Here is a 26,118-nt window from a genome sequence, read left to right on the forward strand (position 1 = left end):
TCCCAGGGAGGCACCGGGTCATGGACCTGCGGATAAAGCCTCTCCACCCCCTTGAGGAACCTGGCCGACATGGGATGGGGGAACACCCATCTCCCCTCAAACAGCTAATGGAAGGCCAAAATGGCCACAAGGTATACCTTCAGTGACGTCAGCACCAGACCCTGGAGCTTTAGTTGGAGCAGGTACTCCAGGAACGCCTGTATAGGTGAGAGGCTGGGCGGAATACCCCAGGACTCCGCTCAACAGGTAAACCGTCTCCACTTAGCCCAATACACGATCTGTGTGGAAGGCTTCCTGCTGCCAAGCAGGACTTGCTGGAACTGTACCAAACAGGCTCTCTCTCCCTCCATCAGCCACAGAGCCTCTAGGCCGTGAGGTTCAGGGAGTCCAGGTCCAGGTGCAAGAGGAGACCGTGATCCTGGAATAGAAGGTCATGCTGCCTCGGGAGTTCCAGGGGCTATCAAAAGGTCCAGCAGCATGCTGAACCACTGCTGCTTGGCCAGGCCAGACCGATGAATATAATCTTCGCTCTATCCCTCTTTATTTTCAACAGGACCTTAGGTAGGAGCAAAATGGGCAGAAACGCATACATTAGAGTACCCCTCCAGTCCATGAGGAATGCATCGGAAATCGAACCAGTCTCGCAATCCCGGAGTGAGCAGAACCTCGGATGCGTCGTGTTCCAGGCTGATGCAAGTAAGCCCAGTTGGGGAACACCCCACTTCTGGAAGATCATAGCCACCACCTCTGGGTACAATGACCAGACATGTTGGGGCAGAAATGACCTGCTAAGGCGATCCACCTCGTCGTTCCTCACTCCCGGGAGGTGAAAGGCAGTCAAGTGGAAATCGTACCTCAAGGCCAAGTCCCACAAACAGATAGCTTCCTCGCAGAGGGCCACTGAGCAGGCTCCCCTCTGCCTGCTTATGCAAAACATGGCTGTGGTGTCCGTCAGCACCTGCACCTCTCTGCCTGTCAGGAATTGGAGGAACATGTTGCACGCTAGGCGAATGGCCCTCAGCTCCTTCATGTTAATGTACCTCTCCTCCTCCGATCAGAGCCCCTGAGTGACTAGGTTGGTGTTGATGTGGGCTCCCCATCCTACATCCAAAGCATCGGAAATTAGGGTGACCGACGGGACCAGTTCCCTGAACGGAACGCCCTTCATCACTGCCCTGGGAGTCCGCCACCAGTTTAGGGAGGCTAAGATGGGCGGGGGAACTGTGACCACCCGGTCCAATGGGTGTCTGCTTGGAACATATACCGAGGCCAACCATGCCTGAAACAGTCTGAGTCTCAGCCAACCTAGTCTCACTATGTACATGCAGGCCGCCATGTGGCCTAACAGCTGTACGCAGTGCCTGGCTGTTGTCATGGAGCATTGGTGGAGCTGGGCGATGATAGAGACCATTGTCTCGAAACATGGCTGAGACAGCCCCAATGAACTCTATTCATTGCACTAGGGTTAGTGTGGACTTCTGTTCGTTTATTTGCTCCTGCTGCACATGGAGCAAACGAGGGTCACGCTTTCCTGCACTTGGGACCTGGACCTGTCCCTGGATCAGCCAATCATCTAGGGAAGGAAAAATGTGCACACCCTTTCATCTCAGGGGGGCAGCCACTACCGCCATGCACTTGGTAAACATCCTTGGAGCTAAAGATAGGCCAAAGGGTAGGGCTGTAAACTGGTAGTGGGAGCCAGCCACCGTGAAACAGAGAAAACACCTGTGGCTGAGGAGGATAGACACATGAAAGTATGCGTCCTTGAGATCGAGGGCGGCATACCAGTCTCCTGGATCCAGGGAAGGGATTATAGAAGCTAGGGAGACCACATGAAACCTGAGTCGTTTAACAAATTTGTTTAAACGACGCAGGTCTAATATGGGTCTCAGACCCCTCTTCGCCTTGGGGATGAGGAAGTACCTCGAATAGAAACCCTTTCCCCTTTCTGCCTTGAGGAACCATTTCCACCACTCCCAGGTTGAGGAGGATGTCCACCTCCTGTAAGAAGAGTTGCCCGTGAGAGGGGTCCCTGAAGAGGGACGGAGGGGAGAGTTGCTGGGGGGGGGGAGGAGGAGGTAGATGTAAACTGTAGGGCATAGCCCCCAGAGACTATCCCAAGGACCCAACAGTCTGAAGTGATTTTTGCCCATTAGGGATAGAAGAACCTTAACCTGTCTAGGAAGGGGCGGGGCGGATCCAGGAGAGTAGTCAGGGCGCCACCCTTGGGTGCACCATCAAAATTATCTCCTTTGGTTGCCCGACCTCCTGGGGCCCCTGCTGGGGAGCTGAGGATGAGCTAGGGGGCTGATCTCTACTTCTGAACCCCCTATTCCTATAGGGTTGGAAAGGAATGGGCGGAGGCCTTGGCTGCTGCTGCACCTGGGGCCATGACTGATGCCTGGAAAACTGGGGTGTGTAAAGGCCCAGGGAATGAAGTGTGGCCCTGGAGTCCTTCAGACCATGCCGCTTCGCATCGGTCTGGTCCGAGAATAGGTCTAAGCCTTCAAAGGGGAGATCCTGAATAGCCTGCTGCACCTCCAGAAACAGACCCAAGGACTGTAGCCACAAGCACCTTCTCATATGGATGGCAGAAGCTATGGGCCTGCCCGCCGAGTCAGCAGCGTCACAGGACATCTGGAGTGCTGCCCTAGTTACCGCGGTTCCTTCCTCCACAATAGCACTAATGTCTGCAGCTTGGTCCTGGGGGAGGGCCTCAGCGAACCACCTGAGGGAGTCCCACAGGTTGAAATTATATCTACCCAGGAGGGCTTGATGGTTGGCAATCCTGAACTGCAGGCTTGCCATAGAATAAATCTTTCTCCCAAACACGTCCAGCTTCTTACTGTCCTTGTTCTTGGGAGCTGACCCTGGCTGACCTTGCCTGTCTCTCTGGTTCGCCACGTCTACTACCAGGGTTCCCGGGGCGGGGTGTGTGAACAAATACTCAAAACCCTCGGCCAGGACATAATATTTCTTCTCAGACACCTTTGATGTAAGGGTGACCGAGAAAGGGGCTTGCCACAGGGCCTTTACAATCTTAAGGAACCTTTCATGGACTGGGAGGGCCACTCCTGCTGCCAGCACATTAAAGAGGCTATCTTTGGCCTCTTCTAATGCCTTCACCTCCAGCCCCAAGTTGGAGGCCACCCTCTTGAGCAGCTCCTGGTGCGCCCTGAAATCCTCCAGTGGCGCCAAGTGGTCCCAGAAGACTGCCTAGTCCGGTGAGGAGGAAGAGGACTGCAGATCTGCAGCCTGCAGGTGTGCCCCCTCCTGGCGAAGGGTTGAACCCACTGAGGTTCCTTGCAGGGGGTCCGACTCCTCATCCAAGGAGTGGTGCCTATGGGCCTTCTCTTGTGCCAGAGGCACGGACTGCACCCCTGATGACATAATGGATTGGGGCCTCAGCCTCACCTGGATACCATATGGGGCCCAACAAGGCCATTGTTGCGGCCACTGTCCCTGGGGCCAACCCGAGGCTGACTGCGCCACAGGCTGTGATGCTTTGTGGGGGCGTCGGCCCGCCCAACGACTGTCCCCCCATGGGAGACCGAGTCATCGTCATGGTCCGAGGCTCTGGACCGGTTGTGCTGTGTTCTCCCTCAGTCCCAGACACCCTTCCGTGCTGGGGACCGCCCTCTCGACACCTCTGACCTGGAGGACGATGAGGACTGCCTCCATCGCCACGAGCGGTGCCGACGAGCAAGGGTGCGCTCCGAGGAGCTAGAGGTACCAAAGCATCATCTCAGTACCGATGATTTTCACTGCTGCTTGCCTTGCGGTCCTGCAGACACCTTTGGTGACCGAGGTTGGCGCCACCCCGAACTCCTCAATGCCGAGGCGGACTCCGGCAACTGGGTTCCGGGCCGCCTCGGTGCAGCTGAACTCCTCGATGCTGGGGATCTGGAAGAGAAGCTGTCCGAGCGCCACCTGGCAGACCTTGACCGGTGCCACCTCCTGGCATGCGCTGCATCCGGTGCTGGGGAGCAACGTCGGTGCCGAGAGGGAGACTCCACATCCTGTGCTGGGGCAGGTCAGCTCAACACCACTGACCTGGAGCGACTACTGGGGGAGCAGCTCTGCTCTACCCTCTGAGACCATCCGGTGGGAGATCTTCCTCCCCGTACTGGGGATCTCCTCCACCATTCAGGGGGACCCAACGCGGGTTCCCCCTGTGACACCGGCCACTTCTCACTCGGTGGAGGTGAGGGAGAGGTGGCACAGCCAAGGCCAACAATGCTCTTGTCACCTGAAAAGCCTCCCAGGAGTCAGGGGAGGCTCCCTGAATACAGATGCAGGCACTGGAGAAGTCTCGACGGGCCGGGTCCGGTGCATTTCCGTACTCAAACCTGCCCGTTCCGTTGGCGCAGGGGAGCGTCCGCGCTCCATGCGCTGCTTCTTCCTCTTCAGTGCCAGCAATGTTGTGCAGTGCCGAGTCAAGGGCGGTTCCGACCGTGCGCTCTGTACCAAGGCGGAGCACTGCTTCCATCAGCAGGGCTTTCAACCGGATTTCTCAGTCTTTTTGAGTCCTCGGTTTGAAAGCCCTGCAGATCTTGCACTTCTCTTTCCTGTGGGCTTCCCCCAAGCACTTAAGGCAGCAGTCATGGGGGCTGCTGAATGGGAAGGCCTTCCCACAGAAGGCACATGGCTTGAAGCCCAGTGACCGGGGCATGGCCCGGCCACTCAAAGTCCCCACAGGGACTTGCCTTATCTCTAACTACTCTTAACAACTACTTAACTAACTAAAACTAACTTAGAATATCAAACAAGTCCAAAGAAGGGTAATAGTACTTGCTGAGAGCAAGGCTAGGTCCAGCAACCATCCCGGGCAGAAAGAAGGAACCGAGGAGGCTTAGGGCTGGGCAGCACACATATACCGTGTCATGTGCGCGAGGCTTCAGGGGGTGCCAGCGCTGGCCCTACGGGATCTGCTAAGGGGAAAAAGTTCCAGGTAACCGTGCAGGGAGGTGCGCACACACCTATAGTGGAATGGACATGAACAAGCACTCAAATAACTTATTTTTTTAATAAGGGAATAAAAAGAGAACCATGTTCTTTCATGAAACCTTTCAGCAGAGATCACATTTCTATGTCCTGTCATAACCATGGGAGAATGACAAAATACCACAGCACCGGTTCTAAAATTTTCTGACTCTGCACTGTGAAATTGTGGAACTAGGATTCCATTTCTTTGATAGTAAAGCTGTTCTAATTAAGCCATACAGGAAACAGTTAATGTGCAAAAAAGGATGTCTGCTTTTAACAATCACATCAACGACTTCCTCTTTGGGGTTTCTTTATTTTAAACAGCACTGTAGGCTGAACTCTGCCGTAGTCAAATTCTGCAGATAAATTCTACACTAGTTATTAAAATATCCCAAACATTTGCAATGACATCCAATTGATTGGGAAAAAGCGGTCTTAAAATACAAGATGGATTTAACAAGATTTACTGAAATAGTGGAAGGAACAATATGTCAAAGGAATGCAGAAATTTTGAAATGTACTCCACAAATAAAAAAAAAAAAGTCAAAGGATACTTTAAAACAGTCAAAAATGTCTTTCCATTAATTATTGTATGCAGTGTAGTTGTAGCAACGTCAGTCCCAGGATATTAAAGAGAAGGCGAGTGAAGTAATATCTTTTATTGTACCAACTTCTGTTGGTGAGAGAGACAAGTTTTCCAACCACACAGAGCTCCTAATCAGATCTGAGAAGGGTACTCCCAGTATCACAGCACAGTGCAAGGTAGAACAGATTGTTTAGCATAAGTCAGTGGTTTTCAACCTCTGGTCCACAGATCCCTAGGAGTCCACAGACAATGTTTAAGACTTCCAAAGGGGTCCTCACATTTATTCGAAATTATTTAGGGGTCCACGAATGAAAACCACTGGCGTAAGTAGTAGCACCTATTGTAAAAAACCACTCAAGGTAGTGTGGCTCATTATCACCCCTGCAGTCACAGGTGAAAAAGAGGGGGTTAGTGGGTTACAGACTATTGTAATAAACCATAAACAAAGTTCTCTGTTCGGTCCATGATTTTTAGTATCTATCAGAGTAATGAATTTAAGCTCCTGAGCTCTGTGTTGTACAAGTTTCCTTTGAGGATGAGGACAGAGGTCAGATATAGAGTGTTTGCTCTGTGAAAATAGTTCACCCATGGGTGGTGTGTTGTTTTTGTCTTATTGTTTTCCTGTGTGAGTTTCTTCCAGAGCACAGTGATTGTCTGGTTTCAACCACATAATTGTTATTGGGACATTGAGTGCACTGGATGAGGTATATCACATGATGTGATCTCCTGCAGGTGTTCTTGTTTTCTCATCCTTCATGGTGCATAATGAGAGGGTGTTCCAGCTGCCTCTCTTGAGTAGCTCCATGTGGTTTTATAGGGGAAGGAGATCTAAGTGGGTGGAGTGGAGGTGATACAGGCAGGCTTCCTAGCTGGTTTTATACTCCAAGGGGCCGAGCTGGCATATTGTAGGAACAAAAGGCTGGAGGTGGATACCAACATGAGTGCTATCTCCAAGAACCCATGTGTTTACTTTTATAGTGGCAACTGTTGGATTCCCTAGTCTAGTCAGATTAGCAAGGAGTGATGAATGAAAACAAGGTGCACACCTTCCTACTGATTTCTGAAGAGGAGAAAGAAAATGAGTACTACTATATTGATGGGTCTTCCCTATCTAGAATTCTAGGGTGAACTTGAGTCTCCTCTACCTCTGGAGCTGAAGAACTGACAGTCACCATAGCTCTACTGGTAGTCAGTACCAAGCTATGGAGCACTCCAATGGCTGATGAGAGTAACCATGACTGCAAAATTACCATAAGATCACTCAATACCAAAAATAACTTTGGCACAGAGAAAGTTGGTGCTGGGAGTACCGCCACTGCAGGGTTTTTCACTGGAGTCATGGACGCCAGGGTCATCAGTACTGGGTCATGGGTATAATGTGGACCACCTCTGTCTCAGTAATGTGTGTATTTGGTGACCAGATTTTGCAGCTATGTCTACATGGCCAATTTGAGTAAGATCTACACCTCCTGGGAAGGGTGACCTAGACCTTACTATGGGAATGTTGTTCCTTCCTACACCTTTCAGGTGACTGGGTGGAGGACTCAGTTCTCCTTGATGCTAAGGCTAAACTTTGAGCTTCTGGGCTCTTCAAAGGAATCAAAACCTTCACTGACAAAGACTGGCAGAGCAGCTAAGGAAGCCTGTTCAGGCCTGGTAGAACCTTTTTTCTCTGGTTCTGAAGAAGCTTTTATATTGAGCATTCCAGGAGAGAGAAAGAGTTAAAGAGAGATCTCTTGCCTTTGGTGTCCTCTTGGAGAAGGAGCAACAGATTGAGCATCTTTCAGGGACGTGTCATTGTCCTAGGCAAAAAAGGCACTTCTAAGTGCCCACTAAGTAGGAGAGCTGCCCCACAGGAGGAGGAAATTTTGAACTCCAGGGGATTTGGTTCAGCCACAGCAGCTAAATTCTGGTACCAAGGAAGATCCTACCACTAATTAAAAAAAAAAAAAAAAAAAAAGGAAAAAAACATATTAATCTAACTATAAACAAAAGTAGCAAAGTCACAGTGCAGAGAATCAGACAAGAATCTGTCCACCATGGGCAGTAAGAAGAAACTGAGGGACAGCTGAGACCTCTTTGCTCTTGATGCCCTCAGGTGGGAAGGCACTAGGGCGTTCAAGGCGCAGACATAGCCTTAACCAACGCTGATGGCCAAAAGAGTGCAATCATGCACACAGGGGACATATGCACACCAGAAGTGGAATATATAAGGCCCATCACTTGAATTAAAAATAAATAATTTTCCCTTTACATAATTCCATCTCACTCTTGAAAAATAAGTAGCTCAAGTGATATCTAAAAATAAAACTGAGCAATCCATATTGCATCAGACAGTGATTGATATGTGACTGGTAAGAAGCCGCAAATCTGTTCATATACAAACACTAAATAATAGTCAAATTGTCTAGAGTCTTGTTCACAGCACAGCTGTTGGGCAAAATTATGATCAATGCAGAGGTACTGGAGCTGTCTATAGATATAAGAAAACAACTTTATTCTGATATACATTATGCATGTTTGTGAACTCCTCTGCAACCATAAGACTAGAATTTTTCAGGTTTTGGTTTTGAATGAGAGCTCAGATTCTGAATAATCTGATGAAATAGGTCTCCTCCTCTCACCAGGAAAAAGATTTCTCCTTGCCCAGGACTGGATGCATATACAGCACATCTTATCTTAGGTTCACTCTTAAACGCAATAGAAACACTGATGCGTATGGATAGTACTTGATTTTCAAAGGCTGACAGCTTGCACAAATGAAAACCAGTTTCCCCTGCTATAAGGAGGCCATGAATATTTCTATGCTAAATTGCAACTCCCAGACTTCAGCCATCAAGGTTGTAGTAACAGGAAGAACACTCCAAATAAGGCTTGTGATGTGCTGAGAATTTTAAAAAGCCAGTCAATAGATGCAGCCCTTCTAGTTCCCAGTCCTTTACACATTCTCTTAGGCTAGGGAGCTTTTTTGCAAGGAAAGCATCAGGAAGATCCTGTTCACCAACCCTCGTTTCCCAAAACACCTGAAAGCGCTAATTTGGAGCTTTTTGGGGGAGTAGTAATGCAAAGCAAAGTACAGTGATGTACATACTTAATGAACTTAGCAAAAAAACTACGACATATTCCAAACATGATTTTCACACTTTCATAATTCATAGTTTGGATAGTCACCTGCAGTTTTGGGTATTTCTTTGGACAGTTTGAGGCTGACTGACCACTTGTTCATAGTAACATCTACACATGCCTATGATATCAGACCCAAAGAACATATAGAAAATACAAAGTTATCCACATTTACATAAGAAATTATAAATAAACTCATTCTTTTTATGCAGACATGATACTAATCACCATTAGTGAGACCCACACATGTACACTGAGGAAGATAGACTGATTTCAATGTTAGATCTTTTCTATTTATATATACTTGTCACTAAATTTACTCCCTCACAATCTAACTCTCAGATGTGCAACTGATTAACCACCCAAATGTTATTCTTTTACAAGAACAGTACTGTACATTCAGATTTTTTAACAGGACTCATATGATAAAACCACTGGAATTTATAGGCCCTCCAAATTAAATATTATTAAAAACAATGACATTATTTAAATTATTATGAATTTACCTTGAACACAAGGAATGATGAACAGATAGGCTCCCAGTAACCTGATGTAAACATTCAGTTGAGTCATTGTTCACTTTTAATCCTTCCTTTGCACTGTCACCCTTAGCAACTGGTCCTGCTGTTTGACGAATTTTAAATTTGGTTTGTTCAGTGAAGCCTGATGAAATTTGGTGGCTGAGAGTAGTGATGATTTAATAATTATTCCAACTTGCCTCCTGAAAGATAAAATGAAATTAGGTTGTGACGCTATCTGGATTAGGGGTGACCATTTATAATACTGTTGATAGCAATATTGCAAAATTACAACAAATCTTGCAAAATATGCCATGTAGGGTATCCTTGGAAAAATTATGATTTACTGCATATGATAAGCTCATCTATATATGTGTATCATCTTTGTATTGTAAACTAAGAATGTGTTGGTATTTCTGTATTTAAAACTGTGCTGTGCTACTGGGTGACACCCCCAACAGATTAGCCACAGCAATGTCCAGACTGATTGAGGGCCAATCAAGGACCATCAGCTATACAATGAGCCCAAGAAAAAAAGACAGGGGCTATGCCTGAGAGTCATCAGGACATGTAGAGGCATGCCTGTGAGCAGGGAACTCCAAGTGCTCTTCCATGCACACATGCTGTGGGCTTGTTTTTGAAACAGGCCACATGGCAAAAGGACATAAAAGGCAGCTGGCACCATCTCCATCTTGTCTTCATCATTCCTGCTTCCTACCCCTGGATACACTATTCTCATCTGAAGCTGTGAAACAAAGGACTGAGACTCATCCAGGTACTGGATGTACTCTGGAGGAATTGTACAAGTCTGTAAACTCCAATACTGCTAAGATTCTGATATATATGAACTTTGAAGTCAATTGCATATAACTGATTACTTTGATCTTTTATCTTGTTTGTTTCTTTCCTTTTATAATTAACCTTTACTATTAGATAATAAAGGATTGGCTGGCAGCGTGATATTTTGGGTAAGATCCAAATTAATATTGATCTGTAATGTGACCAATCCTTTGGAGATCAGGAAAACATTTTGATGAAGTATAGAGTTTTTTAAATAACTTGTTTCTTTACTACAATGTTTCTCAGCCTATTAAGTAGCAAGTACCCCCTAACTTCTGAAAATTTTAATAAGTACCCCCAACACTCAATTTTCCATTGGATTTTATATTTACAGACTAATGTGAGCCATATGTTGGAAGAAGGGCTGCATATATAAGGCTGTGATATGACAGATGTCAGATCTAATGTGGGTAGGGTTACCACTGTTACAACAGGGGTGCACAACTCAAGTATGTACCTGGGATAGAGGTGATGCTGGCCAAAGCCAGGAGGCTTTGAGCAGCATGCCAATGCTGGGGAACAAAGTGCCACACCAAATTTTTTGCCATAGATTTGAGAGGAGAAAGGGGCAAGAGAGAGACTGGAAGGAGGGCGGGAGGAAGAGAGAGAGGAAAAGAGGATAACTGGTAAAATCTGGGGCTGTCAGTTGTCATTTTCACTGTTCAGCTAGAGCAATGAAAATGACATGTTTTCTGGGCACTGGGCTTTGAGCCAGGGAGGGGGGCTGCCATCTAGGCAAGCTGCAGGCAGCTGCTGCCTGGCTGCCAGCCCAGGATGTGGGCGACTGCCACCCAATCCGAGCTGGGGAAGAGGAGGCTTCCGCACCAGCTGGGACCCAGGAATGTGAGCAGGCCGCTGCTGCCTGTCTTCAAGCAGGGGCACCGAAGGCTGTCCCTTGGCTCGGAGCTGGGGCACGGGTGGCTGTCACAAGCTGCGAGCCCAGCTCACGAGACACAGGAGGGCTGCCACCAGGCTCCACCCTGGGGGCTGGGACCCAGCAGGAAGCAGGGGGCTGCTGCCCCCATCCCCCAGAAGCTAGTGGATGCTGCCTGCCTTCCAGCTGGGAGCTGTAACTGGGCGGGAAGCAGGGGGCTGCGGCGCGCCTTCCCCAGAAGTCGGCAGCTGCCACCCACCTCCCCTTCACTCTGTTTTTCCCTGGGTTCCCCCTGCCTGTGTCTTGCATACCCCCAGGGGCACGCGTACCACAGGTTGAGAAACTATGCTTTACTAGACCTTTGCTGACTGGGAGCCAGAGACTGAAATGCAATAAAGGGGGCTGTGCATTTGTTTTTTTGGAGATTCTTGATAACCAGTGTGGGAAATCAGTAACACTGTTTGTGACTGCTAGGTGAATCTAGCTTCAGTGTTTGCCAGCAGTGCTAGGAAAATCTGCTCTCCTTTTGCAGCCTGCCCTGACCTTGGCATTTTCATGTTGGCTACCCTAGGCATGTATGGGTCACAAGGGCGTTAAGCAAATGCTTAAAATTCCTCCAAGTCTTCTGAAACATATTAAAGAATGAGAAAGTAATGTAAGTGTCCTCCTGCAAAAACTGAATACATTTTCGCCACAACATAAATGCTAGTTATAATTATCATAAGATTTACTATTCAAACTATGTAACAAAGTACTTGGGAACACACCTTGTGGTTCAAAATAACAACCTAAAATTGTATATCAAGATTGTTAGACCACAACAGATGACTATGTAATCCAGGCTCATATATAAGTACCATTATGTTGTTGAATACATTAGTGTGTAAAGTCTGTTTAAAAAATTGTTATATCTATTACAATTTTTTCCTATTATTCTACTAAACATTGAGCAAGAACTTTTATCTATCACTTTCCAGGTCTCTTCTGCAACAAGCTCACATTGCATTCTGCCACCACACCTCAGAAAAAACTTGAAGAATAGCCACCATGTCAGTGAAAAAATGGTCTCAATGCAAGGAAGTCAAATTAATCTTTTTTTTTTTTAAACTATTATAACAAGCTGGGTGTACTGTACAATATTACTTAAATTAATCTTAAAATATATTTAGTGGGTCTAATTTTACATTCAGTCTCTAAGAAACATCTAACAACGTATGTCAGATGTTTCTATTTGAGAGTCAATGCATTATAAAACTTTCTGAAAAAGATGCTGCATGCTGGAATGCAGTACCAGTGAAATAAATTATTAATATGCCTTCTAGTCCCATTTTACAACATTAATATCTTCTTGGCTTCCCAGGGGCAGTTTTGTGCAGACAACAAGCCTCCACAGAAAAACCATGGCTGCTACATAGACAGGCATTTGGCTACAAAGTTTAAAAAAATTATCATCTGCTCATTCACTGAAAAGGAATAGGCAAAACAGACAAAATGAAAAATCACCTTTTCAGGAGTCCCTCAGTTGCCAAGTATTATGGTTAAATTAAAATGCAGCAGTTGTAGTAACATTCTCCCTAATGAACTTTTTTACAGTGATTAATAAAAAGCAGCATAATTAGGTCTCAAAGGACAAAAAAGCAACACAGACACCTAAACAGTTAATCGAGACAAGGCAGATTTTGTATTAAGATGAACAGAACACTGATTTTGCCTTTCTTTGGCCTCTTATTTCAGTGGGCTTGACCCCCATAACCCCTGCCAGCCTGGTGCTATTCCTGAAGGAAAAATTTGTATTTGTTCAAATATGTGCTGCAATTACTGTTGGTGCCGCTTCCACCATAAATAACTCAATCTGTCTGTTGGTAGGACCCAAGAACTTTTCATTTTAATTAATGCCTGAGACACATTTAACATGGAGGCAAATTAGTGGCAGAGCAGAGTGGTGTCTGTCACTTTCAATTTGTGCAGCTGGAGGGCATGCAGCCTTCGACCTGTGGCCTACTTTTCACACATCTGTGACTTCTTATGAAGTAACAAAGAGGCTTCATCTCAAGAAAGAGACAATTGCTGCAGAAGAAGAATATATCTGTGGATAATGAGCCACAAAGTCATAAAACACTGGGCAAGTTATTACTAAAGCTTCATAGGAAACACTTGTGTAATGACAGAAATGTTGGTGTCTATACTTTACCCAATACATTATGCAAACATCCTGAAAACAAACTATAAAACATTTTAATTACTATCTTTAGTGAAAGTTTTAAGCAACATAAAAACAAAAATATTCATTCTTTGAAAGATTTCATTTTTAAATTAAACATTAGTAAGTCTGGGGATCAGTAAAGAAACAACTTTATAATTATGAAACATCAATACAGCAGTATTAAATAATGAATGTCATCGCTTACTACATTATTACATTTTCAGGAGAAAGAAGGAGAAGTCTAGAAATTTCACCTCTTAATAAAATACTTAAAAACGGAAAGGGTTGGCTAAGTTTCTATTTAATGCAGAAGGGTAAAAAGAGCCATGATTTCTTCTCCAGTTCTAATAAGCAGGATGACCTGATATGTATTCAGTTTAATTTTTTTTAAAGCGTTATTTCTTCATGGAGATTTGCAAGGTATAATAAATACAGTAGGATCTTACTATTCTGCTCTCTAACTAACCCAACAGTGTTGTAATTTGCACACAAAAAATGTGGTTTCACTCCACCTCTCAGCAAAGATTTAATAGAAGAGTGCAGAAGTCAGGTATCATGAAAATTACCATATTTTGTAAAAACATACCAACACCACATCTACTAGTATTCTATCTTAAATAAGTAGCTTAAATAACACTAAACTACAACTGAGAATATGAAGTCATTTTAGTGATCCATTGGTGTCAATGGGGCTTCACATGGCTCTTGTGTCGTTCTCACTGCTGGAACAGACCCAACAGAGGCGCCACATCACATGGACTATACTTCAGAAGCAGAGGGATGTTGGTCAGTGGCACTCTTCCCTTCCAACTTGCCAGAGCCTCCCAGGGAAGGGGGGAGCAGCTACAATGGTGTCCCTCAGCAAGTGTGTCCCTCCCTCGTTGCTGGGTTTGTTCCCCTTTGCTGTTGGCCCCATCAAGTTCCCCCACCCATTGAGGCAGGTTGGTGACATATTGTGCAAGTTCACTTACTGTATAAATAGCACAATTCATTACTTCAAAACGGATCTCTAATGCAGACTTAAAAAAAGCTTCCGCATGATGTTTCATCTAGATATATGTTTAATTTTATCCCTATATTGAACACAGTTTATATATTCTAATCATTAAAAAATATCATTCATGCAAACAGGAAATCACCCACCACTCTAAAATTTTGTTATAATTTACTTTCGACTTATTTTCTCTCTGAACTTGCTCAACATGGAAAATTATAACATCTAAAGTCTAGTACTGTTTATTTCTAATTTTGGGGTGCTGTTTTCATTATGAAAGGGAGATATCCTTATAAAATTTTCAAAATCTATTCTTACCTTCCCTTTCCTAAATATTTGTGTATTTCTGTTATTAATATAGCACTAAAAATACTTTGCAGTCGGATCATTTCGGTCTTAAATGTTTTTAAATAAATCTGTATGCAAGGGGATATTTAAAAGCAAGCTGTGAAATTATTCCAGAACTTCTGAAATTATTCTGATGTGACATGCACAGTACCAAGATGCATCTCAAAAATGACATGCTAATAAAATGTGTGTGTGTGTGTGTGTGTGATGTATACGTTAAGTTCTTAAATTTGTTACTTCTTAATTCCAGTTGTTGGGAAATGTTAATATTAAATCTGGTCTTCCTAGGTTTTCCTGAGAACTAGTTAGGTCATAGATGAGACTTGACAGTTTTATAATCCTTCATTTGAACTTGTCTTCCTATGTATACATCAGGTCTGAGTTAAAATAGCTGTCAAGACTACCTGTTCTCCACTTGTCCACACAGTACTTTTCCAGATTAGGAAAACGGGTGTGCTTGAAAAAGTGCTGACACTATCTTAAACACAATCTTGCGTCTAGTGTAGACATAGTTCAACTCCTTTAAAAACACATTAAATTAGCCATGTTTGATCCCTACAAAAAGCTGGAGAAACAGACATCTCCCCTGATCGCCTCTCCCCTCTCTTTTTGTTTTATTTTGCAGATCCCTAATAAAGGTGCATTGCACTGTCAAAATTAATATAAGTATATGGTTAGTCAAACATGAGATTTTTCCAGTAAATGTCTCATTTCAGACTATGACACACAACCCAACAACTGAAATTCAATCTTCTAATCTGTTAAAACACAAATTGGTTCATGAATGTTGGTCTGGCCACAACTCCTAATGATTTTTAAAAAAAACACTGAACTCAACAAACCAAGAAGTTCAGTTTTCCACAAAGTGCTCCAGAATTCTTCCTTTCTTCTCCAGCAAATAGCCTAGGTGGCAACCATTCTCGACTTGATTTGACTAATAGAAAGGAACTGGTTGTGAACCTGAATGTGGAAAGCAACTTGGGTCTAAAACACTTCAAAAAACAGACTCCAGCGAGAAACTGCAGAGCTGGAACTCATATGCAAACTTGACACAATCAGACTGGGTCTGAATAGGGACTTGGAATGGTTCTCTCATTACAAGAAGTAATTGTCACTGTTCACACATTCTCACCCTCTAATCAACGGTTGTGAATAGGCCTCATCTACTCTAACTGAACTGACTTTGTTAGCACTTGCTCTCCCCATTATTAAGTTTCTTAACCTTGGATGTATATATATATATATACACACACACCTCCTATCTGTGATTTCCATTTCGTGCATCTGATGAAGTAGGTTGCAGCACATGAAAGCTTATGCCTGCAGAAATTTGTTAGTGTTTAAGGTGCTACAGGACTCTCGTTGTTTTTGGGTTTAAGTGATCATGAAATGATAGATTTCATGATTTTAAGAAAAAGAAGGAGTGAGAGCAGCAGATAAGGACAACAGATTTAAAAATAAAAGCAGACAAACGCAGAGAACTGGTAGGTAAAGTCCCATGGGAAGAAAATCTAAGGGAAAAAGTAGTTCAGGAGTGTTGGTAGTTTCTCAAAGAGACACTATCGAAGGCACAACAGCAAACTATCCCGATCCCAAGGGAAGATACGACATATAGTAAGAAATCAATATGGCTGCATCAGGAGCATTTTAATGACCTGAAAGTCCAAAAGAAACCATACAAAAATTGGGAAAATGGACAATTTGCTAAAGGTGAGTATCAAAGAATAGCACCAACAGGTAGGGACAAAATCAGAAAGGCTAAAGCACAAAATAAGCTACCCCAGGAAAGGACATAAAAGGCAATAAGGAAAGGTTCTATAAATACATTAGAAGCAAAAAAAAAGAAAAGGAAAGTGTAGGTCCATCACTTAGCTGAGCTGATAAAGGACAAGAAAGTTGAGGTGTGGAATGCCTATTCTGCTTCAGTCTTCACTAAAAAGGTTAACTATAACCAGTCATTAACACAACTAATATTAACAAGGGTGGAGGAAGGCAAGCTAAATGGGGAAAGAACAAGTTAAAAATATTTAGACATATTCCAGTCACCAGAGCCTGACAAAATTCACCTTGGGGTATACTTAAGGAATCAGCTGAAGCAGTCTCAGAACCATCAGTGATTACCTTTGCGAACTCATGGAAGACAGGTAAAGAGTAAACACAGTATATATAGATCTTTTAAAACGGGGAAAAGGAGGACCCAGGAAATTATAGAGTTAGCCTAACATTGATACCTGGAAAGATACTGGAAAATATTATTAAACAATCAATTTGTAAGCACCTTGAGAATTTATAGCATTATCAGAATAGCAAACATGGAGTTGTCAAGAACAAATCATGCCAAACCAACCTAATTTTCTTCTTTGATGGGGTTACTGGCCAGGTGGACAGGAGGAAGCAGCAGAAGTGATATACCTTGATTTTATTATGGCTTTTGACAGTCTCACAAGACATTCTTGTAAACTAAAGAAATGTGGTTTAGATTAAATTACTACAAGATGGGTGCCCAACTGGTTGAAAAACCATACTCAGAGTGCAGTTATCAATGGCTTGCTATCCAACTGGAAGAATGTATCATGGTGGGGTCTTGCAGAGGTCTGTCCTAGGCCCAGTTCTATTCAGCATTTTCATTAAGGAGTTGGATAATGGCATACTTGGAGAGCATGCTTATAAAATTCATGGATGACACCAAGCTGGGAGGGACTGCATGCATTGAGGAGGACAGGACTACAATCCAAAAGGACCATGACAAATCAGAGTTATAGTGTATCATAAACTGAACAGGAGCCAATAGTGTCATGCAGCTGTGAAAAAGGCTAATATCGTTTTGGGTGTCATATGTATGTAAGGGAGGTAACGGTCTTATTCTCCTTAGCACTAGTAAGGCCTCAGCTAGAGTACTGTGTGTCTAGGAAAAATGTGGACAAACTGGTGAGAGTCCAAAAGACAGCAAAATGATAAGTTTAGAAAATCTGAGGAAAGGATAAAAAATGACTTGTTTAGTTTTGAGAAAAGACAACTAAAGGAGGATCCAATATCAGTCTTCAAATATGTTGAAGTCTGTTATAAAGAATGATTGTTTTCCATGTCTGCTGAAAGCAGAACAAGAAATAACCTGCTTAATCTGCTGCAAGGGAGATATAGTTAGGTTTTAGGAAAAACTTTAACTCTAAGGATAGGTAGGTACTTTAGTAACTTAACAAGAGAGATTGTGGGATTCCAATCACTGGAGGTTTTTAAGAATGGGTTAGACAAACACTCGTCAGATGATCCAGATATAATTGGTCTTGCCTTGGTGCAGGGTACTGAACTAGGTGACTTCTCAAGGTCCCTTCCAGCCCTACATTTCTATGATTCTATATTGTGGTATTCTCAACTAAAATGTTTCAAGATATTAACATTTTATTCATATATTTTATATGCCAATTTCTCTATAGTGCAATATATAATCTTTACTGAACTAAAGGTGTTTCACTCAAAATATGATAAATTTCATAGATCTAGATTGCTTTAAAGTGTTTTTTTTCTAAGCTAAAACTCAGCTAAGAAGTTTCATTGACTAAAATGGGAGTCCCCTCCTACATCACCAACAGTGCACATAAAATGTTCGGCTCACCTCATATATATGCCAAAGTCACTAGTTGAAATCAGGGAACACTGGGTGGGAAATGTTCTTGGACACTGATTTATCATGGAATAATTATTTCGTTCTTGTATTTTAATATTTATAGGGGCACTGTCAACATCAAATCTAGTCAATATTTAAAGTCAGTTTAAGAATCTACAGCTGCAGAATTCCACTGTAAAACTTTGTGATTTTACAGTCCTGCCCCCATTCCATCCCTGATTTTATTTGTTTATTGGAGCAGGGAGGGATCGATTTCTCTCCCTTGATTGTAAGAAAAACTCCACACAATAAGAAAAAGATGCACCATGCTGAAACAATTAAACTAACTTCACTTAAATTCTGTCAAATGTACAAAATAACAGTAGCAGATAAAAATATTCAGGCAAGTGAGATTTTTAAGTGAATTGTCACTTTATGGTATCAGTAAATGAGCCTCAATAAACTGGCACAACAATTTACAAATCTGACAAAGCTAAAATCTATGGGCCAGATTCTCAGCTTATGTAAATAAGCTTTGGTCCAATGAAGTCAATAAGAACTAAAGCAATTTATGTCTGCTCAGAATGAGACTTCATTTGTTAACATGACCTGAGCAGAATAAATCAAAATTATTTGAACTGGTTTTGCTACTTCAATTTAATATTCCTAAAATTAGTATAGCCTTAGATTTTTAAGAGCAAAGTTACTGACAGACATAATAATATTAATGCTTCATCACTGCAAACTCCTCTTAACATCTGAAATGTTAGATTCAGTGTGTATGTGTTTACATATTGCATGTACAGTGTGTTATAGTTGTGTTGGTTCCCAGGATATTAGAGAAACAAGGTGGGTGAGGTAATACATTTTATTGAACCAACTTCTGTTGGTGAAAGAGACAAGCTTCCAATCTCTACATAACTCTTCTGCAGGTCTATGTGCAGCATGTAAGCTTGTCTCTTTCATCAACAAAAATTGGTCCAATAAAAGATAATACCTCACCCACCCTGTTTCTCTTCATGTTGCATTGTCAGCCACAGGACAGGAAACAAAAATAAGGTCACAGTCTTATTTGTGGGGATGTTTATAAACACTTGTATCTCACTTTTAGAGTAATAAGCAACATATCCTCTTCCAGGCATTGCAACAGCATTTCAACTCATACAGAAGAGTAAGTGCCTGACAATTCTAACTCCTGTAGCAGCAGAGTTTACAATCACTGGGAAAGACTTCAGATTTCTTATTTTTAAATAGCTGGAGGGAAAGGCACCCAACAGTATCTTGCATATTTTAACCACAATTAATTATCAGAATTTTGTTCCACCCAAGAAAACATTTTACAACTGAAGAGATTTTGGGTTTTTTTTTTCTTCCTACAGAGTTCTTAAAAAAGAATAACAACAGAGCTGGCTGTTTCACACCTGATATTACTATCATAAAGAAATTACAGTGTAGTTGCTTTACAATGTGTCCTGCACAATTCTGTTAGCTGGGGACTCCACTCTCATTTTATTCCTGCATTCAGATCTGACTGTTTTTGAGAAATTCCAATAAAGTAATTGCCACAGAATTTTTGAGAAAATATTACAGTAGTGAAATTAAGCAAAATGTTTTCCCAATGCCATGAGGTATTATTTATGCATATCCTAGTGTGCTAAAGGCATCACATGTTTTCTAATTTGAATAATAACCCTCATTTACTATACAACGTTTATTCATCTTGACCTATAATTCTCCTTCTTTTAACTCTATTATTGGTTCCCATTAGGGCAGCATCTTTCACTAGCTAGGATAATAGGTGAGCTGACATCCATACTCCTTCCTAGCATAACTAACAGCAATTCCTCCTAGCCTAACTAGTAAGGAATATTAAAGACCAGACAGTACCTAAACTATCATCTCTACAACATGCTTAAACAGTTTTTTGCTGGTTTCCTAATGTCAAACAACTCAGTGGATGTGAATGTCAATAAAATACACACATTTCCCCAGATTTAACACAAATCCAAACTGAAAATACAATTTAAATGGTGCAAACTAAACTAGAACAAATATTAATGTAACAGAATGTCATTCATCTACTTTTATTTTGCTCCCATTCACAGGTAAGAAAATGAGAAACTATTTAAATGTAAATAAATTTCATTCAAATGTCATCACTATTTTGGTAAATGTGCATCACCGTAATTTGGCCATATGATATTGTCCACTAGAATTTAGATTTTTCACATTTTTTTATCTGAGTAACTAACAGGCATACCAACATACACTGAGGAAGAGAACTAAGGCCTTGATGCACAGACTTACTTACCTTTATGTACATAAGCAGCCTCCATTCAAGTCAGAACAGGGATTTTAAAAATTATACATGACTGATACAGCCATAAAATACTCACAAAACACAAAAAATTCAGATAAGTATTTTTGCCTTCAAAGTAGATAGCACTATATAAATCCAGCATTTCACAGAGCATTTCAGAAATTTCTCTCTTTAATCAATTTTCTGTTTGGCTGTTATTGTCCATATATTTCACTTCATGATGAATACAGGGAAATAAAATTAATGTTTTTGAATGTTGAGTTTAATTAGGAAAAGAAATAAGGGTTGTCTCACACATTTTTTTAAAAGTCATGTAACTAAATCAAAACTGCTTTTCAGCTGCAAACTAGTTTTCTTATATTAACATTTTTCCCAAATGAGGGTAGTATAACTTAACTTGCAACTAGAAAGGGCAAATGTGTTAAAATCTACATAATTTCTAGTGGATGTGCCTTTTAAAGTAAGTATAGTTACTATTTAAAAAAAAAAAAAAAAAAACTAATTTCAAATTTGGCATCAATGAAGAGAAAAATATTCAACAGCAGAACCACAGCCAAATCAACGTTTTTAATATAAATGATGGAAAATAGACTACAGGCACTCTCTCTCTGTCTCATCTCATCTCCCATCTTAATTTTTGTTTTCTATGTAGTAAGGTTTTTCTACTCTTCTGGCCAGCTGCCAGTTCTATAAAATAACTTAGAGTAAAGCTCTCCCCTTTTCTTGGGCCCCTCCCCCTAAGCAGCCCCAGGCGCCCTGTCTGGCATGCTTTTCAAGGCGTGCTAGACTACATAGCAGACTTTCTGGCTCCACTTCCATTGTTTGCATGGCTGCTCTGCTCCTTATCCAGAGCTTGGATTAGCATAAGAATACTGCCTTCCCCTTCAGCAAGCTATCTCCCCCTCCAGAACACCTTACACCTCTGAAAGAAAACAAAAGGATTTTATTTTCACAAACCCCCACCCCACCTCGCAAATATACACACAGACTTAAATAACCTTTTTCTATTCAAGGTCTTTAAAAAAAAATTTAAAATCTTAATAAATAACTGAAGCTGACCAGGATCAGAAATACTTGTTTGCATGTACTAGTAACTGCCAATAGGCTAAGAGTGTCAACTTGATATTGCTGTTACAGAGTTTCATTCTTCATGCTCAGCTACCTAGCACGTTTTTACTTACTGTTGTATTACAAAAATATACTTTCAAAGCAGATACCATTGCACATTCAACACAGGAACAGAAATAATTTCTGGAGGAAGGTGTGGGGGAAGATACCCTATACAGTTCTAATCCATCTGCCCTCTGGAAAAAAAGTGAGTACTCTCAAATAAAATTACTGTTACTCAAAGTAAACACAGTAAACATCCTAAGAGTTATTATTTTGCCCAACCCCCCGCCCCCCAAAAAAACAAAATAAAAAAACCTGCTAGCAAATGCCTGTGCCAACAGGTTAAAAGTGGGAGTCTCTCGCCTGGTTATCTGACAACATATTCTCTTCCTCCAGTGTCCAACTAATGATGCCTAAGGCCCTTTTTTCCTCTGTGCCAAATTCCATCAATAGTATTAACAAAGGGCTTACTATTAAGAGGGGCATGGCAAGGTACTTCATAAAGAATAAGAGCCAAGTAACTTGTTCTTGACAGTTTAAAACAATCAAAATCAATGTAGATGTTCATCATTGCTGAACCTATTGTGACTTGGTTCTAGTTAATTAATCAAACCTAACGTTTTGTAAAACAAGATGATCTCATCCCTGTGAGCTACACCTAGTAAAATTAACAACTATTTACTTTGGTGTTATTCAGCACTTCCCACTTTCAATGGTGCACCTGGAAATCTAGTTACTTTTCTGCATATGTATCAAGCAAATGCTATCAACATAAGTAAAACCAAAATCTTAGGTTGATTCATTTGATGACAGTGCAAAATGATGCCAAATTGGGAGAAGGGCAGGTATTGTCAGAATTAGGAGCCTACACTTGATCCTTTGCTCCCCAGGCCAGCATAAACTAAGAGTCTCATGGAAATACTATGCTCAGCCTCTGGAGAAGGAATAACTTATTGTCACTCTTGAGTTTTTATGATCAGCTGACAAAATAGAGTTGGATGGTCTCTGGACTGAGATGCCTCCAATATTCCCTTGCATAAAAGCACCGGTAGCTCAAAGTAGCCTTTGAGAGCAAACAGGCAGAGTAAAGGAAAAACTAGGAGCTTCCCTCTTAGTCACACTTAAAAAGAAAAAAAGTTATATCTGAACGTTAACTGTGAATGACATAATTACAGATAAAATATATTTCTTACATACTTCTATCCAATAGGTGTTTGAATCAACAGGTTATCTTTATACATGCAGAAATTTCATGAAAGAACTTTTAAACTACAATTAATCTGATTTTCCTAGAATTACTCATCACTCGCCTCATCTTAAAAAAAAAAAAAAAAAAAAAATCACATTTTCATCATATGTCTCTGGATACGGTTAATACCTTATGTACAGCCTCACAACTAAACTTTTGTAGTCTTTGGTGTATACAAGTAGGTTGATTAGGCTTTATAAGCACAAGCAGAACGAAGAGGCAAGGTAGGATGTAAAACAGCATTCTGGCTAACAAAAATACCTTATAATTAGCAAGGTCCAATGTCTGATACTAACTTGTAAACTATTTTGGTATTCTCAATATCAAACAGTGATCATCATCACTATTGTAGCACGTGACAAGGTAATGTGTGCAATTATTTTCACAAGTAGTTGGTTACTAAATCAGAAAAGTATACGAACACTGCTTCCATAATTAATAACTAATGTGGAGAATTTAACATTCATTCTACACTAAATAAAAGTATCAAGGCGAAAAAGAGTGGAATTTATTCTTAATTGCAAAGAATGTAACAGAACTGTATACATTAAAACTATGGAAACAAGGCTCAAGGTTTTATATGTGCTAGTCTGTACTCACAGTTAGTCTGTCAGTGTTCCAAAACTTATTTAACAGCACTGTTGACTTCAAAATGAAGTTTAATGCTCACAAAGTTAAACATGGAACTCCTACATTTTAAGAGTATTGTAAATCTGTTTCGTTAAACAATTGTAGAAACAAGAGTCACAGAAAATAATATACTTCCTAAGTTCAAACAATGTAGTTTCAACAAATACGGCCTCAAAGCAGTTTCGAAACATAACAATAATCTTTCAGTTAAGTAGACAAAAGGCAGGCAGGGTTCAAAGGTAATGTTTACATTTCAACAGTAACAGTCTCCTGTCCTTGTATAAAAGTGTTAAAGTAAGATTGTTAAACCACTCACACACAAAAACAACCAGACACAAATGAAGAGCAATGTCTTGAGACACAATATATTGAGATTAAAGTAGTATATATTCATATAAAGATTTAGCCATTTAAAAAAATTATACCATATATTTCTTCTATTAAGAATTCAAGCAAACAAATTGTTACTTTCACCAGAACTATGAAATAAAAAATGAGAAATGAAATGACAAAAAAGTATATTTTCTAAAATAATAACTGAAGTAAAATAAAAAGGGGCACAGATCAACCAGCAATCTAGTCAATTTTAAAAACTGAAATTTTCAATTACTATACATGCCCCTGCCATTTTGTGATTTTACATTCACATTTTCTTGTTTTGTTTTGTTTTATTTTTTTGGTTTTTTTCCCATTGCTGATGTGAAAAAACAGAAATAGCTGGGAAGCCTGAATACTTGAAGTAGGTACACAGGGTATACAAAAAACTGCTGTCCAAAGACTAAAACAAACAAACAAAGAAAATCCAATTTTATAGCCTCATGTATTAGTAAAAATGGAAGTATGATTATTAAGTTCACAGTATCCCTTTAACAAACACTTTATCTGAAAATGGATGCCAATGGAATGCACCCTGATTTGTGCGCACCAGCACAGGCACATCACCAAGACTTCATCATCCAAGCCATAGGAGACTGGAGCATCTCACTTATTTTCCTTGAGTTCTCTGTAGCCTATGACAGTTGACAGCCCATTTCTCTAGAAGCTCTCCTCAAGATTACATGAGTTATTTTCCTGCTGTTCTGCTTTCACACTTGTCCTTCAGTGACCTCACCTACTCTCACAGTGTCATTTCTATGTCAACAATTCAAATGCAACTCTCTGCCAATAACATCTCCCCATCATCCATCAGAGCTTGCAAGACCTTCCTGCCTTGGCTCTCCTCTCACTGATAGCCCACAAGTTCCTTAAACTGAACATAGCAAAAATTAAATTTATCCTGCCTTCTAAACCTCTTCACCATTAGCAACTCCTTTATTTCCTCAATCACTCAAGATTGCATCCTTGTGATAATCTGACTCCTTCCTTTCCTCTCTTCATATTAAGGCTCTCAACAGATCTAAAATCATGATGCTTTCTCTCCATCTCCACTATTTAAACCCCAGTTGTTCACTCAATGATTCTCTTACCAAACTCTCAATTCTCCCTTATTCATACCAACTTTCAGTAGCTAAAGTCTTCTTGTTTCAAGAAGCAGCCTTGTATAACTCCATGATGGGAAAAAGAGGTAAAGGCATATTGTTGCAGTTGCACTGGAATTTGTAAAGTGCTGGCTATACACCCACCAAGTCATAAATAAGTAGTCATCGCTTAATTTAGGCACCTTTATGCTTTAAGACTGAACCATGGATTTACCCACAATAAGACAAAACAATTAGAAGATTTACTAATTTGTTTGGTCATAGTCAGACATAAGGACTGTTTTAATCTTTACTGTGTAAGAAATGTCAGCCTGGCTTCCCTGAGTGAGAAAGATGGAAGAAAGAACAGAGATTTACGACACTAGACACTGCCTTAGTCAAGAATTTCAGAAGAGGACATAGGATCATTTATTTCCCTGGAACACTTTTTATGGGGAGTCAACCATTAGTGAGCTTAGATCTCACTAACTCTCTGTACTGACAGACAATAAAGCTATGAGGAATGTAATATTTCACAGAAGATGATAAAAACAGTATGTTAAAAAGGATCCACGCCCGAGCAACTATACAGACTATATGGTAGCCTTCAGCCACTTTTGGGCTGTAGACTGTGAAAAAAACCATTGATCACTGTGTATTTATATAGAAGATACTCCACGTGGGCTTTGAGCTGGATCTGAAACTGAATCTCCCAATAGAAGATCTGGGGCACTAAAGGTAGAAGTTTCTTCAGTAGAGCACCAAAGAAGAAGAAATGAACTGATTCATGGCGATGATGGTTTGACTGTCACCAGCACCCGATCACACAAATTCCAACACAAAAACCTCCATATACCAATAGATTGTTCATGCTGACTTGATTGATACTATGCCTTCCTGCCTTTGTCAGCACAAAGAAAGATTAAGGAAATCTTTCAGTACAACATTATTGTGACAGTCTGAACTTCTATGTTCACCCCTTATACATGAGTATGACAAATTTTGTACAAAACATACTGTGTAAGGTATCAGTTGAAAACTCAGGATTTGCTGATCATTATTGCTCTGGTAAAATATGTGTAACAACACTGTACGTAAAGTTATTATATTCCGCTCTATGATATTACTCAGGACATGTTCCAACCTGTTCTGGAAGGCAGTAACAAACAAGTTCCCCAGAAACAAAAGGCTAGCCACTGCCTCAGCCAGGTGTCAAAAAGATCAAACAGGCCACCAGCTGATTAAGAGGCCACTCTTCGGCAGAAGAGAGGGTGTG

At 41.3% G+C, this 26,118-nt stretch overlaps 1 protein-coding gene and 1 long non-coding RNA gene across 2 annotated transcripts in view; both read right to left on the reverse strand.

Annotated features, from left to right (window-relative positions):
* BMPR1A (bone morphogenetic protein receptor type 1A) overlaps positions 1–9,412 on the reverse strand; it is a 64,756-nt gene extending 55,344 nt beyond the window's left edge. Inside the window, exon 1 of the mRNA XM_067552519.1 lies at positions 9,202–9,412. Within this exon, the coding sequence (XP_067408620.1) occupies positions 9,202–9,268 (67 nt within the window). The 5' untranslated portion in view covers positions 9,269–9,412. The remainder of the gene's footprint in view (positions 1–9,201) is intronic.
* A 3,569-nt stretch (positions 9,413–12,981) lies between these two features.
* The window catches only part of LOC137156007 (uncharacterized), a 103,536-nt gene continuing 90,399 nt past the window's right edge, over positions 12,982–26,118 (reverse strand). The window contains exon 3 of the long non-coding RNA XR_010920636.1: positions 12,982–12,994. This is a non-coding gene — a long non-coding RNA (uncharacterized lncRNA). The remainder of the gene's footprint in view (positions 12,995–26,118) is intronic.

The sequence above is a fragment of the Emydura macquarii genome, unplaced genomic scaffold (genome assembly GCF_026122565.2).
Source record: "Emydura macquarii macquarii isolate MOO-44397 ecotype Brisbane River unplaced genomic scaffold, CSIRO-AGI_Emac_v2 contig_1390, whole genome shotgun sequence".
In the NCBI taxonomy this organism is placed as follows: domain Eukaryota; kingdom Metazoa; phylum Chordata; order Testudines; family Chelidae; genus Emydura; species Emydura macquarii.